Source organism: Mangifera indica, chromosome 7 (genome assembly GCF_011075055.1).
Source record: "Mangifera indica cultivar Alphonso chromosome 7, CATAS_Mindica_2.1, whole genome shotgun sequence".
Taxonomy (NCBI): Eukaryota; Viridiplantae; Streptophyta; class Magnoliopsida; order Sapindales; family Anacardiaceae; genus Mangifera; species Mangifera indica.
Window position 1 is genome coordinate 17,513,091 of NC_058143.1, and position 18,623 is coordinate 17,531,713.

At 35.6% G+C, this 18,623-nt stretch overlaps 3 protein-coding genes and 1 pseudogene across 6 annotated transcripts; 1 reads left to right on the top strand and 3 right to left on the bottom strand.

Annotated features, from left to right (window-relative positions):
• Positions 1 to 1,213: 1,213 nt before the first annotated feature.
• Positions 1,214 to 3,612, bottom strand: LOC123221271 (pentatricopeptide repeat-containing protein At5g18950). The gene is made up of 2 exons (XM_044644068.1): positions 1,569 to 3,612; positions 1,214 to 1,470 (listed from the first exon to the last, which is right to left on the bottom strand). The coding sequence occupies exon 1, from the start codon at positions 3,369 to 3,371 to the stop codon at positions 1,671 to 1,673; it is 1,701 nt and encodes a 566-aa protein (XP_044500003.1). The 5' UTR covers positions 3,372 to 3,612; the 3' UTR covers positions 1,214 to 1,470; positions 1,569 to 1,670.
• Positions 3,613 to 3,727: 115 nt separating this feature from the next.
• LOC123221637 (protein FAR1-RELATED SEQUENCE 7-like) lies at positions 3,728 to 6,943 on the top strand. Of its 2 annotated transcripts, none has more exons than XM_044644506.1 (2): positions 3,728 to 3,840; positions 4,503 to 6,943. In XM_044644506.1, the coding sequence occupies exon 2, from the start codon at positions 4,543 to 4,545 to the stop codon at positions 6,814 to 6,816; it is 2,274 nt and encodes a 757-aa protein (XP_044500441.1). In that variant the 5' UTR covers positions 3,728 to 3,840; positions 4,503 to 4,542; the 3' UTR covers positions 6,817 to 6,943. The 2 variants fall into 2 exon arrangements, with proteins under 2 accessions (XP_044500441.1, XP_044500440.1); XM_044644505.1 differs by lacking the exon at positions 3,728 to 3,840 and adding an exon at positions 3,847 to 4,034.
• A 2,782-nt stretch (positions 6,944 to 9,725) lies between these two features.
• On the bottom strand, positions 9,726 to 11,474 carry LOC123221783 (membrane protein PM19L). 3 transcript variants are annotated; one of them, XM_044644697.1, is made up of 7 exons: positions 11,209 to 11,474; positions 10,992 to 11,103; positions 10,839 to 10,889; positions 10,603 to 10,742; positions 10,283 to 10,502; positions 10,148 to 10,193; positions 9,726 to 10,049 (listed from the first exon to the last, which is right to left on the bottom strand). In XM_044644697.1, exons 4-7 carry the CDS (start codon positions 10,724 to 10,726, stop codon positions 9,951 to 9,953), a joined length of 489 nt encoding a protein of 162 aa, XP_044500632.1. In that variant the 5' UTR covers positions 10,727 to 10,742; positions 10,839 to 10,889; positions 10,992 to 11,103; positions 11,209 to 11,474; the 3' UTR covers positions 9,726 to 9,950. The 3 variants fall into 3 exon arrangements, with proteins under 3 accessions (XP_044500632.1, XP_044500631.1, XP_044500630.1); XM_044644696.1 differs by having other exon boundaries at positions 10,839 to 11,103; XM_044644695.1 differs by having other exon boundaries at positions 10,992 to 11,474.
• On the bottom strand, positions 11,472 to 15,119 carry LOC123221782 (annotated as a pseudogene).
• Positions 15,120 to 18,623: the final 3,504 nt, after the last annotated feature.

Below are 18,623 nucleotides of genomic sequence, written 5' to 3' on the forward strand. Positions count from 1 at the left end.
AGACTTGAATTTACAAGAATCATATATTTGCCAAATGCAAATACTTTTACCATCAAGATCACTCTCCAACTAAATGACTACCATGCGTTACTGAAATAATGATGTGGAAGAGTAACCCCAAGAATGTGTCTTGAACATCAGATGTGATATCCAGCCACAATGCCCACACTCGGACCTATTTGATATTCCCACTGCGAATAGGTGAAAGATTAAATAAGAATGAATGAACAATGAAATTATTGTGATGATAATGAAGTCCATAAGCCAGAAAGAAAGGCCAATGATGAGTGGTAAACCTGGCCTGGCATAATCTCCCCATTGGTGCCACTGATGTTAATACCAGCATATAAGCAAGTCTTGTAATGAGCATCTGAGATGTCACGGCCAAATGACTTATCAGCCCCGGCCCCACAGTAATAAGGACCCTGAAAACATATAAGAATTGTGCATATTATCTGGGCTGAGCTTTTGTAGAGTTCTGTATTAGCAATAATATAAACAATATTTATATTGATTGATGATTGTGAATCAAATCATTACCTGAGGACCTGGGTAGCCTCCAACAGGCCAACCCAAAGGCCACTTCACATTTGTTTGGAGTAAGGTGTACTCTTGTTCTATCCCATACCTAACATAAGAGCTATAGGACAAGATGGCAATATCATACACATATGTTACAACCTAAATGTTTAAAAATAAATAAAGAATTGTTGCAATCATGGTCAAAGCCACTCGTCGATCAAGATAATAAATTTCCAATGAATTTCAGTATCCCACCCATAACTAGGAAAATTATCAGAAAAAATTAGTTAAAATGTTTATTAATTAAAAAATATTATTTAAATTACTTTTAAAATTCAAAAAACAAGGGAGCAATTTTCCAATGTGATTAGATTTCCAATATCAATAAATCTATACGTATTTATTATGAGTATATAAATGGATACATACTTATATGTGTCATCATGTGATTTAGTGATTTTAAATTTAAAAAAAAGTAACATCTAATTATGAAATAACAAATATAAGTATATATTTATTTGTGTACTCAAAATAGATACGTATAATATTGCTATCCCAATAAATTGACTTTTGTGGTTAATGATCAATAGGTTATCAAGTCTTCAAAGACTTGACTTATTCACCACAATCACTTCCTATCTATTTTCCAGGCAATTCATGCAACCAAAGGTGAGAGCTTCTCAAGACTAGATGCAAAAATATCTACACATAATTCTTAATTGCATGAAAAAGGAGAAGGTAAAACAGTGTTCCAAAAGTATCTGTCGACCCTGGATTAAACTAAAGAATTTCAATAAATCCTCTTGTTGAATTAGAGCACAATCAAGTTACAGAAAGTTACAAGCAACAAAGTTGGATAAGCTTTACCTAGTCTCTTTTCTTGGATCTTCACTGATAATGTTTCAACAAAATTCGAGTGACTAGAGAATGACAGAAACTTTACATAACCTACCCAAAACAAAGTTACCAAACAAGTAAAGAATCATCCAACCTATAATTTTTTGAGAGACACTACCAATCTCTGATTTTTCAACAATTACACATACCATTCCACAATTTTTGTGCTTCTTCCACCTATACATTTATCAAACATTGCATTCCTTCTGCTATGTATCCTTGCTCTTGATATAATGATGATTTTTTCTTCTTCAACCTCTCCATTGATGAACTGTTGCATTCCTTTTGCTATGTATCTCTGCTCTTCTACATTGATGATCACGGCCCAGAGCTCTATTACACATAATGGCCCGTAGTTTTATACATGGATGATTACGGCCCTGGCCTCTATTACACATAATGGTCCATAGTTTTTTTGCTTGTTTTACCATTCCAATTTGACACAGCATTTTAATTAGTGGGGCATAAGAGAATGAAGGTTGTAGACCCAGTGCAAATTGTTTTATCAACTGATCTGCACTACGAGCAATCTTAACTTGGGTACAAAATCCTTTAATCAAAGTGTTATACGTAATCACATCATGAACGATACCCTTTCGCATCATTTCTTCAAACAAGCAATAAGCTTCATCTATCTTTCCATGTGAGCAAAACCCTGCAATCATAGTATTGTAAACCACTGTGGTTTCTCCAAAACCCCTATTGCACATCTCCTTGTGCAACTTTTTAGCCTCTTCAAACTTACCAATCTTGCAAAATCCATGAATCAATGCATTATATGTATACTCATTTGGAAGATATCCCTTATTAATCATCTCAGACCACAGGTTCCTAGCATCCCCAATCCATTCCATTTTACATAGACCATGAATCATTGTTGTGTAATTGACTGTATCTGGTGCGTACCCTCTCTCCTTGATATCATTAAAAACTCGATAAGCTTCACGCCTTAGTTCATGAGTCATTGTCTTGCAACTGACCGTATCAGTTGCATACCCTCTCTCCTTGACATCATTAAAAATTTGATAACTGTCAAGCCTCTTCCCACTCTTGCAAAGTTCAAGCCTCTTTGCACTCTTGCAAAGTCCATTAATGACTTCCTGGTATGTGTATCTATCTGGAGCATGGTTCCTTGCCACCATTGTGTGGAGTAGTTCAGATACTCTATCATATTTCCCCATTTTAGAAAACTCTGATATTAATCTGTTAAAAGTGAAATTCCCAGGCTCCAAACCTTCCTCCAAAACCTGTTGAAGAAGTTCATAACCTTTATAAGGTTTCCTATCATTGCAAAAAGCTTCAATCAAATAACCTACAGTCTCAGTATCAACATTGGCTACAACACCAGATTCAATCATATCTTCATACAATTTCCACACAAGGTCAGTCCTATCAACCTTAAGAGCTCCCAACAATGCTGAATTCCATGTTTTTATGGAACCAGAAACTCCCACTTCTTTCAACTTTGAGAGCAGACCAATTGCTTCTTGAACCAATCCACACTCACAAAGACACCGTATACATTGCTCTATTGAACCCGGATCAGGACTAAAAGCAGTATGATTAAGAAAATCCATTGCTGCCTTGCAAGCCTTGGCCGCAACAAGAGAATCAAACAGAGCACTACACGAATCTAAATCAGATGAAAGTGTATAATTAGAGTTCAACCAATGAAAGAATCGAAGTGAGAGAAGCACATTGTTTTGGTGCTCCAAAACCTGGCGAAAAAACTTTGGATCATTAAAACTGAAAGAAGGGAAATCAGAAAGCAGAGTCTGCTCCCATCTGGGCTTTGTCCTAATAATCTTGCAAACTTCTTTGGCAAAGTCTGAGCAGAGTTGTGGGGTTTCTTTGGATTCTATCGACAGATTTCTGAAATGGAAGTTAGAGCTTTGACGGGTAGGAGGGTTTTTGCGAAGAAAAGCTATAACAGATGATGAAGCTCTTCCCATCAAATATTACTTTAATTCTAAATAATTTCTCTTCTCAGATTAAATAGAAATTATAACGAAGAAATTATTTTGAAATTGAAAAAAAGATTGATACTTGGACTCACAGAGCAGCAGCGATTTGAAGCTCGGTACAGGGAAGTGAAACAGATGAAAATTCCAAAGCTAGGGGCTTTGGTGAATGCCGCTGGAGATCTTATGGAGAGGGGTGACTGCCGCTGTAGATCTTGGCTGGGAAATAGTCCTTTGCCCTTAGACAGACATTTTCTTTTATACTGTAGGTTTAAATATATGTTTGAAATTACTTAATTGACCATGAGGCATTATTATATTAGTAAAACATATTACATAAATAGAATACGAATATTAAGTCGCTGATTAACCTTAAAATGGTCAAACCCCAAACTTGCAGTCGCAGGCGAACAAAACAAAGGGGGCGGAGAGGATGAAGAGACTGGGCTTTCATTAAAAGGTGTGCTTTCTCTCTGTTTCTTTCTTTCTTCCCGCCAAAAATCAAACAAATTTCTCAAAACCTTATAAATAGAATTTAATCAAACTGTAAATCAACCTTCGAATCCCTACACAAGATTGTCGCTGTTTTTTGTTTTAAATTTCTCCGGATATGGCTTTAGATTCTGGCTCCGGTCACTTCACAGATTTGAAGAGGTGATAACTTTTACGTTGACTGCGAAACCCCTCTTTTGATTTGCGGCATTTGATTTGTTTTGCATAAATTTGGATTCGGTTTCTATAATCTGTATTAATCTGTTAGATTGATCTTTTGCTTCTGGAAATTTTTTGTTTTCGGAATTTCTTACCTTATTACACTGTTTGTTTGCTGGGGAATTGTAGGAAACGAGAAAAAGAACTCGGAATATTTTGCCCTTTTTATTGAGGAACCTGTGTGTTGAAATCTTTTGGCACTAACGTTAGAGTTTGGACAATTTATGGTGTTTGCTTATTTTATAATCTTTCGAGTGCTGTGTTACATTTGAACTGTTTTTGTTTCTAGCCTGTCTTGAGTGAAATTATAATTAGTTTTATACTTTTTTTATGTTTTGCCATTCGAACAACTGCTAAAATTAAAGGGGAAAAAGTTTTCCTCATTTTTGTTTTTCCTTTGCATTCACACAGTTCTGATACTGATGATAACACTGAAGACTGGGGGAAAGCTATGGTTTTAAAAGCATTTCCACTCGGAGTGGTACAAGTGGCTAATAATGCCAATGGAGTGGATGAAAATGAGTCAGGAAATGAACCTTATGTGGGATTAGAATTTGATTCAGCAGATGATGCACGTGAATTTTACAGTCAATATGCTGCACATGTGGGATTCAAAATTCGAACTGGTCAGTTGTATCGTTCTCGAACCGATGGGTCAGTTTCTTCTAGGAGATATGTTTGTTCGAAGGAGGGATTTCAGCTCAATTCAAGGACAGGTTGCCCAGCCTTCATTAGGGTACAGAAGCGTGATTCTGGGAAGTGGGTTCTTGACCAAGTCCAGAAGGATCACAATCATGATCTTGGATCTGCAGAGGAAAATTGTTCACCTGTTGTACATCAGAGAAATACTAGAGTTGCAAAATCATCTAATATGTTACAAAGGTCCAAAATCATATCATTTGGGGAAGTTGATAAAGGACGCCCATGCTCATCTGGTGTTATTAGTGTCAAACGCCTTAGAAAAGGGGGAGATGAAGGGGAATGCATAGCCGAACCATACCCAGGTCTAGAGTTCAATTCAGCTAATGAAGCGTACCTATTTTATCAAGCGTATGCTAGATTTACTGGATTTAAAATCCGGATTGGTCAGTTGTTCCGCTCAAAGAATGATGGATCAATTACATCCCGACGATTTGTGTGCTCAAAGGAAGGCTTTCAACACCCTTCAAGAGTAGGGTGTGGAGCATTTATGAGGATAAAGAGACAAGATTCTGGAAGTTGGATAGCGGACCGTCTTGAGAAAAATCATAATCATGATCTGGATGGCCGAATGGAGACCAGTAGGAAGATTTCTTCAACTTCTCTGAAATTTATAGATGAGGTGAGTGATGGTTTAGACTCTGTGGATCTAGCTGAAATAAATAACAGCATTTTTGGGAAAGGAAATCTTGAAAACAACATTGGAAGTATTTGGTATCGTGTGCTATTTGAGTATTTTCAAGCCAGACAGGCAGAAGATACAGGATTCTTTCACTCAGTGGAAGTTGTTGATGGTAGATGCATGAGTGTTTTCTGGGCAGATGGTAGGTCTAGATATTCATGCAGTCAATTTGGTGATGCCGTTAATCTTGATACTTCATATAGGAAAAGTAATTACCTCGTACCATTTGCAACATTTGTTGGAGTTAACCACCACAAGCAACCTGTGCTTTTAGGGTGTGCTTTAATAGCTAATGAATCAAAGGAGTCTTTCAGTTGGTTGTTTCAAACATGGCTTCAGGCAATGTCTGGGTGTTGTCCAAAGTCAATTATAGCTGATCAAGACATGGCTATCCAACAGGCAATTGCCCAAGTTTTTCCTAGGACCCGCCATCGTTTTTCAATGTGGCAGATTAGGTCAAAGGAACGAGAGTTTTTTAGGTCAATGCCCAGTGAATTTATGAATGAGTATGAGAAGTGCATCTATCAGAGTCAAACAAATATCGAATTCAATTCCATGTGGACTGAACTTGTAAACAAATATGGCTTGAAGGAGAATCTTTGGCTAAAACAAATGTATGAAAAGCGTGAAAGTTGGGTTCCATTGTACTTACATGGCACCTTCTTTGCTGGCATCCCAATAGGTGAAAGCATTGAATCATTCTTTGGCTCAACTTTAACTGCCCAGACAGCACTTAGAGAATTTATTTCACGATACAATCAAGGTCTTGAGAAACGTCGTGAGCAGGAAAGGAAAGAAGATTTCAACACATTTAATCTGCAGGCGGTGCTACAAACAAAGGAACCAATGGAAGAGCAATGCAGAAGGCTTTATACACTTGCTGTTTTCAGGATATTTCAGAATGAGCTTGTGCAAAGCTATAGTTGTTTTGGAATAAAAACTTATGAAGAAGGAAGCATTGTCAGATACTTGGTGCGGAAGTGTGGAAATGAGAATGAGAAGCATGCTGTAACCTTCGGCCCTCTAAATGTGAGTTGTAGTTGTCAGATGTTTGAATTTGAAGGAATACTTTGCAGGCATATCTTAAAAGTGTTAAACCTGTTGGACATAAAGGAAATCCCACCACAATATATCTTACATCGGTGGACAAGAAACGCTGTGTATGGTGTTGTCGGTGATGTAGAATCAAGGGTTAGCTTTCAAGAACTCAGGGCCTTAATGTTGTGGAGTTTAAGAGAAACAGCATGTAAATACATAGAATCTGGAACAGGGTCTTTAGAAAAATACAAACTTGCCTATGAGATAATGAGAGAAGGTGGGAACAAACTTTGTTGGCAAAGGTAACACTTTGCACCTGAGTTCGGATAAGTTTTTGTAATTTGAGCTACTTTTAAGCTGAGTCTTAGTTCTGTAACTGAATATGTTGACTTGCTTTGAGTAAATAATTTTACATTTGTGTTTGGATAAAAAACTTAGCTATAAATTATGTGGATGGCCATCTCACTGAATTTTTAATGGTGTGGAGATACTGTTATGCTAAGTTTTTCTTTGTTAGACGCTGGAAAATCTTGGTCCATCCTCTCTAAACCTTTCAGTGCAGAAACCACAGATCCTTCAAAGTAAACACTAAACAGTCATAATAAGAAAGAAGAGTAAATTAATTTTTAATTTTCATGAAATCATTAATAGGATTAAATTCAAATTGGGTTTAAGCGAGTTTGAGATAAAGAGTTAAATATTTTTTATTTCAAGTTTGAGTTTCAACTTTAAGGGTGTTCAACTTGTCAAGTTCGTGAACCTGAAAAATTTAATATAAATTGATTAAAATGAGTCATTTTAATTAGTACGTATAAAAAAAATGTTTTAATATGATCAAATTCTAACTTGATTTATCTCAAACAAGTTAAATTTGAATACTTTTAAAGTGCGCTTAGTGAGTTTGGCTCTTTCTAAATTGAGTTGTATTCACACTCAATTCGGTGTGAATCTAATCCTTATCAATATGATATAAATCAATCATGAGCCACATCACAACCATATATTATATCAGTAATCAAACTTTGATGTATAAGTGAAAGTAATATGATTTTGGCCATTAACATATTTTACAATTATTTTAAATTTTAAATAATACAATTGTTGTTATATTTTGGTACAAATAAATAATAAATATATATATATATATATATTTCATAATGCTGGATTATAGGAATGGATATATCATATTTCATAATGCTTGATTATAGGAAAAGATATATTATTTTTTAGGTTTTTTGAATTTTGGAGGCCTATATAACCACCCAAAATTTCAAACCCTATTCTTCTATTAGCACTTAATGCTATTTTCCAGGGTTTGGAGCTGGTTTTGATATTTGAATTTTCATTCTCGTATTGCATTAACCGAGGTATGGATTGATTAAATAAGTGTTTTGATTAATTCTTGAGTGATTTTGCTGGTGAGAATGAAGTTAACAACGACTACTTTGGAGAAAGTTGTGAATTTTTTAATTTACATTAAATTTTTTGGGTTTAAGGCTTTTAGAATTTAAATTTTTGGGGCCAATATGAATAATATGATGATTCTTGTAGAAGTTACTTTTGTGAATTTTAGCTGCCCTGTCCTGTTTGATGCAAATAGTGGCCACATGATTAAATTTTTTGTTTGGCTAGGACTAATAAATTTTAAAAGTAAGATACCAGAGATTAATAATGATAATAATGTTTAATTATATGATTTGATAATTTTTTTAATATTTATTATACTTATCTTACCAATAATATTATTAGAGTCACTATTTTTTTTTTAAAGTAATTTATTGTAGTGTTAAAATTGGTATAATGTTTATATGGCAAGCAATCTGAGATGAAAGAGTCCTACCCGACAGCAAAGCTATTGTTGGTTCTGTTTCTTCTTATGTCATCTTTGGTTATTGAAGCCCAAGGTGGAGGTGGGGGTGGGGGTGGAGGTAGGGGTGGAGGTGGAGGTGGAGGAGGATTTGGAGGTGGAGGAGGTAAGGGTGGAGGTGGACGCAGCAGCAAAGGCGGAGGTGGAGGAGGAGGTTTTTTCTATTTTCCCAGAGGTAAAGACAAAGGATCAGCATCTCCCTCTGTCCCCGGAAACACATGGCTTAATATTGCATTAGTATTTATAATGTACCATATTTAATTTCAATTTATTTCTGGATGGATTTAAGGTTTTGTATCTTTAACTTTCTTCACTTTCTTTCTGCAACCAAGAAAGTCAAGTCAAGATGTTAATAGATTTTTCCTCTATTTTATATCATGTTTGGGTTGTGTTTGATTTGGAATTTATAGGCAAATAGGCCATTAGAAAGAGCATAAGAGAACTATTCAACCACAGGAAACTTTTATCAAATAAGCAGTATATATCTATTCAAATCCACACAGCCCAATTTAACAGTCTCAAATATGGTACTCAGAGAAAGCAGAAGGGTAAGGATGATTTCAGCCACAGGAACACTGATATGTGTCAGGGGATCATAAACCACCGCATTGGAAAATGCAAGTTGTTCCAGGGTAGTGGTTGCCAGGCAGAGAATTGAGATTTGGAAGATCTTTCACAAAAATAGAGACCTAAATCTCAGAATCATAAAGTATTCATTTGTTTTGAAACATTGTCTAAAGAAAATGTTGGTTCTTGTAGACAGTGTCGAGAGAGTGTAGGTGTTCTCTTTGATGGCAGATAAAACAGCGTAAAAGTCTGATCCCTACGCTACATGCTGTTGCAGTCTCCAGCGAAACTAAAATAGCAAGAAACAGTCACAACCCGGTGCATGAATTCCTTTAATACAAAAATCATTTCATGAACAAACCCACAAATTCTTAAACATAAACGAACAAAACCCATAAAGTGAAAACAACCACCAACCAAAAATTAAACCCAAAAAGCTAAAACTACAATTTACCAGGGAGTGCAATAATGTGGAGGGTGAAACAATGAATTGGTAAATGGGACTGGCGGTGGTGGTTGAAATCAACCTGAAAGCCTCATCAGCGCAAAACCTCCAGGGTAACCAATTTACTCATTTAACGCTTTCATGGTAATTCTAATTGTTATTCTGGTGCTGTGAAGTTCTCATTGCAAGGGATTTTCCCAACAATCTGGGGTTTGAGCAATTTGGGGCATGGATTTGAGTTAAAGAAGGTGGAAACAGGATTTGAGGTGCTTTGGCTGGATTACATTTCATTGTGAGACTACAAAGCAAGGCTAATTATTTAAATAATTTCCAATATTCTAATAACTTATTTTAATCATGATTAAAATTATAATATACTGATCACACAAGGATGACATAAACTGAAAGTGCTCAAGAGCTTTACACACACTCCATCCATAATCAGTCTCTCAAGAAATGAACCACACAGAGCACAAGGGGGCACAGATCATTTACAAGCCTACATCTTTTATATATAGAACAATGCATTACGCGGGGTTGGTTCAAACTGGAAGCTCAAACTCACCCCTGGCTCCTCTGCCATGCAGCAGCATCATGGAGAGTGCCCGTGCAGATCAATTGTGTACCGCTCACAATTATCGTCATAACTTCCAGAGTACGCTGCAAATGATTTGGTTAATGTGAGAATAATTTTCTTTCAACCAATCTCTACTCAAAAAATGATGAAGCTAATTTATTCTGTCAGAAAGATGGCTTACCAGGTTTGAATCTGTCCACCCAAGATCAATCTCTTTACATGCCAGTCTGCAGAAGGAATAATGAGAGAAGCATCATGAATTGGTGGTGCACATTATAGTCAAAACCAGGAAAAGAGCAAATTGGAATTTTTTTACCCCATGGCTAGCAGAGTGAGCGACCAAGTTAACAAGGAAGAGGCAGTAGCTGCATTTAAGTTGGGAGCATCCCATTGCTGAACATTGTTGAGGCCTGTGATTGAGGTGGCCATGCCCACAACACCAGCAAGGAGGGAGAAGATGATGAAGAACCCGGTTGCCAGGTTGCCGAAAGGAAAATATATTGGAAATATACGAGCTGGAAGTGATAAAACAGATGCTGCATTTGCACACAGGTAACAACAAGTAACAGTTCAACAATTTATCAAATGATCTATGCTTTACTGACTAATTCCATGTTGTTCAATCATCAGGGTTACCTGTTTCACGAGATCTTTCAATTGCATGGTTAACAGCCCATGAAGCAATTGTTGCTACAATAAAATACAGAACAAGGTTAAGGAATAAGAGAAATAACGCTGCAGATTTGGATCCAGAAGCCATGTCGTTCCTTGAGGCTCTATGAAGAAAATTTTGATTTGGGTTACTTTCCTTAAGATTAGAGAAACTATATATAAAAATATTAAAAATCCTTGTTTATACAAGAATAGCATACCTTCAATTCAATGATATGGCATTGATTCCTTACCCTTATTGGCTTGATAACCTGAAGTAGAAGAAATCAATTGAATTGAAATTCCTAGAAGAGAGATTTATCTGTTTTCATTTTTAACTCAGCGAAGCATCATCACTTTAATCAGGAATAAACCTTTCTTTCTGTGCAATCAAAACAATGGAATAAAGTGTTTGTCTTTGTCTCCAAAACTTTATATTTGTTAAGACTCCTATTCCAGTCTTTCTACTGTTTCCTGCCTTCTTGGCTGATAAGAACAAATTTAAAAAATGAATGAAAACTTCAAGACAAAATATAACTACAAGCAAAAATGCTACTATGCCGATAAGAGAAACGATTAAAAGAAAGGTACACAAGAAAATTAATGGTGCAAGCATCCAAGTAGCGCATAAATTGAAACCAATTGTGAAGCATGTCTGATTCACAGGCTGTCTTCCATCTGGGAAACCACTGTACAGTCTTGAGCAGGAAGAACCACTGGCTCTTGGACTTTTTATTTACAGGTCTCTCCTCTAACGCTAAAAGATAAGAGATTAAAAAAACTCCCCCATGCCTTGGCTTTTTTAATCCAAGAGATTTCTCCACGAGTTACTTCAACTGAGGCTTAACCAACCTCAGACATTCAATGCTAGTTTCTGAGCAGCTAGAGCTTCAGCCTCAAGTATTGGCTGCCACAATAATGTGGTTTCTGCCAGTAATGAGGTCACAGCATAAGGGTCCATGTTTGATGCTGGACGTCGATCCTCCAAGTAACCTACTCAAAACAATGGGCAGCAACAAAAAGTGGATCAGCAGTAGAGGTGATGATTACTGTTAGAAATCATGCCCAAGATTTACTAAAGCCACAATTGGAGACTTTAAAAATCACTGAGAAAATATATTTAAGTTTGATTTTGAGTTACTCTATAGAGCAAAACGTATTATAATTCTATACTCTTTATGTTAACAAATCTTTTTTCAAGGAAAAAACTTTTGCTAGTTGTATAAACTATATGCTTTTCATTTTAGTTTGAACTTCAAAGAAGAAATTTTGAATCATTTAATCATTAGAACGAAAGCCGATTTCCACCTTTGCAGGATTATAAAATTTGCTATCACAAACAGTTGAAATATTGTCCTGATCAATGTGCAGTAAAAGTTCAGAAAACATCCCCATTTACTCTAGTAGTTAAAATAAAAAAATCATAGTGCTATTTAGCACAGTACCTTTGCCTTGCTTCTCAGTGTCACGCCCCACACGAATTGAGCAACCAGGATTAGCCCACCCCTGAATGTTGAGAAGATACACTTCACAAACAGCACAAGTAGGTAACTTCTTTTATGTAATTTTTCTCTTGGACTGAAGGGAAGAATGGATGTAGTTATCTTCTGAGCATACCCAAGCAAAGGTGTTTTCATGCTTTCCTGTCAATATTCTTTCGTTCCCTTCACCACAGGCACTGATATGATCTTTATGGCGAAGGGACAGATTCAAGATGGCCTTCTTTATTGCTTCATAGCCTCCATCCTCCCTCATAGACTTGGTACTGTAAGCAACAACAGTTCAGCTATTACTATTACTTACAAATTGTTGGATTATATCATCGACACTTTAGCTTTCTCCTTGATTCACCTAAAAGCTAATCTACAGTATATATGACTTTCCAAATACCTGAAGTTGGTGTGGTATCCAGCACCATTCCAATCACCCTGTCAACATCAAGTAGAAGTGTGACCAATATTGAGAAATAGCAAGAACTGAAGTTTGATGAAGATTATATTACCTCTATTGGTTTTGGATCAAGTGAGAGTACAACACCGGCTTGCTCAGTGATTCTCTGTCAAGGCAGAGTAGAATCAGAATTATTCATTATCAAAACAACCAACCAAATAAGTTGAATTTTAGCACATGATTAATCTTTATCTATTCAATCTGTTTTGTAAAAATTTCAAGAGAGAACGGAAAATTTCTGTAAGCTTTGTGCTATGTTCATCTTGAATTTCAATTCAAAAGAATAAATGGATTTAAAAAGAAAAACAATGTGAGCACATGCCATCAAGTTACTTCAACAAAAGTTATCAATAAATTGAGTTTAATGTTGTTCATAGAAGTCCTCTAAAATGGGTAAAAAGCGAAAATTTTAATTGAAACATTTTCATTCTTAACACATATCATAAAGCACATTAATAGATTATAACATAGGAGTCAATAGAGGCTTGAATTTACAAGAATCATATATTTGCCAAATGCAAATACTTTTACCATCAAGATCACTCTCCAACTAAATGACTACCATGCTTTATTGAAATAATGATGTGGAAGAGTTACCCCAAGAATGTGTCTTGAACATCAGATGTGATATCCAGCCTCAATGCCCACACTCGGACCTATTTGATATTCCCACTGCGAATAGGTGAAAGATTAAATAAGAATGAATGAACAATGAAATTATTGTGATGATAATGAAGTCCATAAGCCAGAAAGAAAGGCCAATGATGAGTGGTAAACCTGGCCTGGCATAATCTCCCCATTGGTGCCACTAATGTTAATACCAGCATATAAGCAAGTCTTGTAATGAGCATCTGAGATGTCACGGCCAAATGACTTATCAGCCCCAGCCCCACAGTAATAAGGATCCTGAAAACATATAAGAATTGTGCATATTATCTAGGCTGAGCTTTTGTAGAGTTCTGTATTAGCAATAATATAAACAATATTTATATTGATTGATGATTGTGAACCAAATCATTACCTGAGGACCTGGGTAGCCTCCAACAGGCCAACCCAAAGGCCACTTCACATTTGTTTGAAGTAAGGTGTACTCTTGTTCTATCCCATACCTAACATAAGAGTTATTGGACAAGATGGCAATATTATACATGTATGTTACAAACTAAATGTTTAATGATAAATAAAGAATTGTTGCAATCACGGTCAAAGCCACCAGTCGAACAAGATAATTGAAAAATGCACACCATGGTACTTCAGCCACCACCTTTGGGTCACTAAAGATCTGAGCAGCCCTGTAGCGTTTATTTGTAGGGATGGGTATGTATCGCATATGACCTTGCAAAACATATAATGTAGCATCAAAAGACATAATATTTTATTGTCTCAGTGACAGATGCCAAACCAATCTCCAAATAATTTTTCCATTTACTTAAACTAATTAACATTTACCAAGATGTTGTTGCCTCTGCGGAAAGGGTACTTGAAAATAGTTTGTGGGCTGGATAAAAGATTCAATTAAAAATGTTCTCGTGATGATAAATAGAAGTATAAAAACAGTTCTGTCTCACAAGATCTTACTATATAATTACTTCACTATCTTCACCAGGTGCTTGTCCAGTACTTGATCCATCATAATTCCATTTGGGAAGCTCAGATGGATGTGTCACAGGCTTTGAGATTGTCTGCATATCAGAAATATCAATGATAAAAGGAGTGAGAAAGACTACTACATGTTAAATTAAATGTTGAGAAGCTTCATTCTTGTCAGTTATTAACATCATATTACCCTCGAGTTGCTGCACAAATCGATCCCCGAACCTCCAATCCTGTTCCAAAATGAGTTAGCATCAGAAAGGATTATTATGCAAATGCCCAAAGAAAGCGATCAAAGAGTCTTCAGGATTGTCTCATTAAGGATTTTCCACATATATTGGCAAGAAGCTATACCAAATGTATTCAGCAATGATCTTATCAGCGTATGGAGTGATATCCAAATTTAGAAGATTCTCCAGCCTATTGATGGTGCTGCTCTCAGACTTCACAGAAAGCACTCTAAATTTAGCATTACTTGTAGCTGCTGCCTTCTTGCCCTGCTTCAGCAACAGAGAACTCCACATTTTTGTTGTCGTGAAGGTGCCAAAATCTGCGCCATTCCCACCTGCTCCCTACACAATTTAGACAACTATGCTCAACAATTTAAAGCTTGAAAAACTAAAAATATCAAAGTCTCATTGATTTTAGTTGAAATTGAAGTACAGAAAATCAACCAGAAATTTATCAGTTTAAGCTACAAAAACTTCATTCGCATCATATGCAACCAAGTCACTAAACCTTATTTCAATTTCTCAATAGAACAAGACTAGTTATTTGCAAATTTTCTTTCTCTTCTTTTAGTGACTAAGAACATTAAGTACAAGTTCACATGCTAACAGAGAAGAGCATAGCCTTACACGAAACAAACAATGGCTGCAGACTCAAGCGAGTCAAAAGTACATTCTAACAGGTGTTGCCCTTTCACAATTATACTCCACACAACTTATCATATCAGATTAATGTCAATTACTCATTTCTGGGTTATATCATCATAAGCTATCAAATTTATTGTCTTATAGTGCAACCACTTTTGGCTTTTGGTGATAAGAAGCTGTCAAAATGAAACTGATTTATTAGTTCAATACATTGAAGAGGCCAGGCCTCCCAGTTCTCATTTTGGTAAAAGATACATTTTTTAAATACAAAGGGATAAAAATAAAATAAGGGTACTGTGGTTTCTGCCACATTCACTGTCTTGTCTAGGTATCATTTCATGTTTCAGTGGGCCGCAAGGGTGTAAAGCATGCATTATTGCTTGTTGTTTCTCATTAAAAGATTAAAAAAATGGCCAAATGATTATTTTCCACGTTTGATGAAATGACAAAATTATCATCTTTCATGTTTCAAAAATACTAAATCTGCATCATTCAATTCTATATGAGAATCTGTTCAATTTACTTATGAATAATTGTTTTGTATTATTATTGAAATTACAAAATTGTCATTAACAGTTTATATAAATGTTCAATTACAAACATATTTTTATCACTTCCCTCCTTTTCACCTCCTCACCATCGCATTTACAACCGTCATCACCAACATATTCTCACTACCCACACTAGCAATAGCCACCAGAGTTACAACGATGTTTTAAAACTTAATCTTGTCACCGGCATCCAATTTTGTAAAAATTTCCCTAATACTCATTGAATTAAAGGATTTAAGGACCATTATTTCCCTATTTCAAAAGGTTGTAGCATTTGATATGGGCTTTAGTCTCAAACTCAGGGTTCGCAAGCCAAGTTTGAAAGAATTTGGATTATAAAAAGGTGCTGAGAACATGTAGATCTTGCATGGGAGAGGTAGTAGAACTCGACACATGATTGACACATTGGCAAATAGTCCTTTAGTCTACAAATAGAAAAACTGAAAGTGACTGCACTGATGCTAGCTGGATGATAATTCTAGAGCAACTGATGTAATGAAATATTGATTTTGTTCTGGAGGTGAAATGAAAAGCATTGTGAGAGTCTCAACAGATTCTACTGGCACCTGAGCTCAATCTTCATGAATTACTTTTGAAACTTGAACATATCAAAGAAAATGAAGAATCAAATTCTGAGGATCTCTAGAAACTAAAACAAATGCTGGATTTCAGTTGGTTGCAGGTGTATAATAAATGACCAACTATACCCCTTTTTTACTCTTGTTGCCCAATTTCACACACTAATTACAGCCACTGTCATGAAATTCGCTGAAGTCGACTAAGAACTAACCTGGGAGCTGCCTGAAGTGGCTTGAAGAGCAACCAAAAATGATGATCTCCAAGATTGCCTTGAGAAAAAAGGAGAGACTGAAATGGTTGTTCATGGTACAAAGTCTTCAAATTATAAAGGTTGATTCTCAAAAAGTTTTGAGGGCTTTTTCCATATAGATAGGCGTGGGTGAGCTATGAGTGGAGGAAAATAGTTTTTGGTTCCTTTAGTGACTCCAAGAGAAGCTTGGACCATACTAAAATTTTAAGATAAGGCTCCAAGCTTCTCTTCCTTCTCCTTTTCTGCCTCCTCCTCCACAATAGTAACAGGACAACTTAGTGGTTTTTTGTATTTTCTTCTTGAATCAAGAAAATAATAATTTATAGTTTCAATGTTAGTTTAAGCCTCGGAATCACATTTTACTATGTGTATTAGAACAAGAAAGAAAGTGGGAATATGAAGAGTATTATGCTTTAAAGTCCCCACACTTTGGCACATGATGCTTTGATTCCAATGAATTATATTAAATTTTATTGATAAGATTAATAAGATTGATTTGCCCCAACGCTTTGCTTACATTCAAATTGTGTTGTATACGCTTTTTGGTTGCTGATGAATGAGAGTTGCTTGAGTTTTGGTACTGAATATTCATTTGTTGTGGTTAAGTATCCAATGAATGCTTGAGAATGGTTGTTGGAGACTAAGACAATTTGCACTTTTGGGAAGGCTGGATAAGAATTAAGAGGCCTTGTTTTGGGATGCATCATGCACATGTTTAAATTATTTTTTGTGACCTTTGATCTAAAATTTAGTGGCTGCCTGTTTTGTATACATGGAATTATTTAGATTAACAGTCAATTGAAAGCTATCAAAATTGGTTAGTTACACGGCATCTAAATGCATTTTGAACACTGAACAGTATCTATTGCAAACCCCAGACCAGCAGCCTTTGGATTGATTGGCTGTCAATGATGTGTTCAGCCAGATATATGTTAAAATAAAAGAGATTAATCCCAAGAAGAAACTCAAAAAGGCACCAAGTAGAGGCATATGGAGGAGAGAGACACTTTAAGCCGAAGACAAGCAAAATGCAGTTGCCAGGAAAGAAAGTTAGGCCACAAAATAACATACACAGAGACTTCTCTTGCACCTCAAAGTATAAGCCAAATACACTAAAAACACTTTAAGGGTGGTGTAGGCTATGTAGCACAGAAATGGAAACGGAGAAACGTGGAAATGCGAAAACGGAAATATGGAAATGCATTTTTTTAAAAATATTGGAAACGGAAACGTGAAGAAACTTATAAATATGAAAAATGTAAGGGTTTTTTTTATAAATACTAGATTTTGTATAACAAAAATATATAAACTTGTATAATATAAAAATAAATAATAAAAAAAATAAAGAGAAAGAATACTATAAAATAGAATCATAAAACATATTGTAAATTGTTTTTGAGCAAACATATGTAAATATGTAAAAAAAAACAACAATACATATCAATCTATATGATATGTCAAAGAAGAGATAAGTAACATATCAAAAAGTAGAGAGGAGATGAATTTAATATAAGATTTAAAGACATTTTCGGTTTGAAAATACAAAAAATGTGTTTAATCGATTTCAGGATTTTTTCTTCTAAAAGAAACGTGTTTCAAAATTTTTCAAAAATTTCAAAATGACCCGAAACGTTTTCTACAAGTTTCGGAGAGTTTCGGAAATAAAAACATTTTCGAAATGTGGAAATACGCCCCATTGTAAGTTTTGTGCTACTTTGGGTGTAGGAATTGATTCCTCAAGAATTTGCACATTTTGTGGCTAACATTGAAGTGGGAATGTTCTTGAATTTGCCTATTATCTTGCAGACAACAGGCATAATTATTGTTATATTTGTGTTGATGACAGAACATTTTGTAAGGTGGGTGTCGTTTCACATCATAAATTACTAAGAAAGTGGTGATGAGTTATTATCATAGAATATTACCTTTTTTATTTTTCTACAGTTGAAGCACACCAAACATCTCTTTACATTTTTCTTCCCTTGCCTCTTGAAAATGTCAAATACCAGTGCCTCCAACTTGCCCAAATTGACTCTTCTCCTAACCTATCCAGTTCATTCATAAATTATTCCCGGATGAGATGGGCATGCATGTGTTCATCAGGAGGCTGATATGGGCTTTTTGGGCTATTTATAAGAAGCCCAAAGTCACACGTGTGGGAGGAACAGGGTTGAAGTTAGAGAGAGATTAATACGCCTGTAGAAAGCC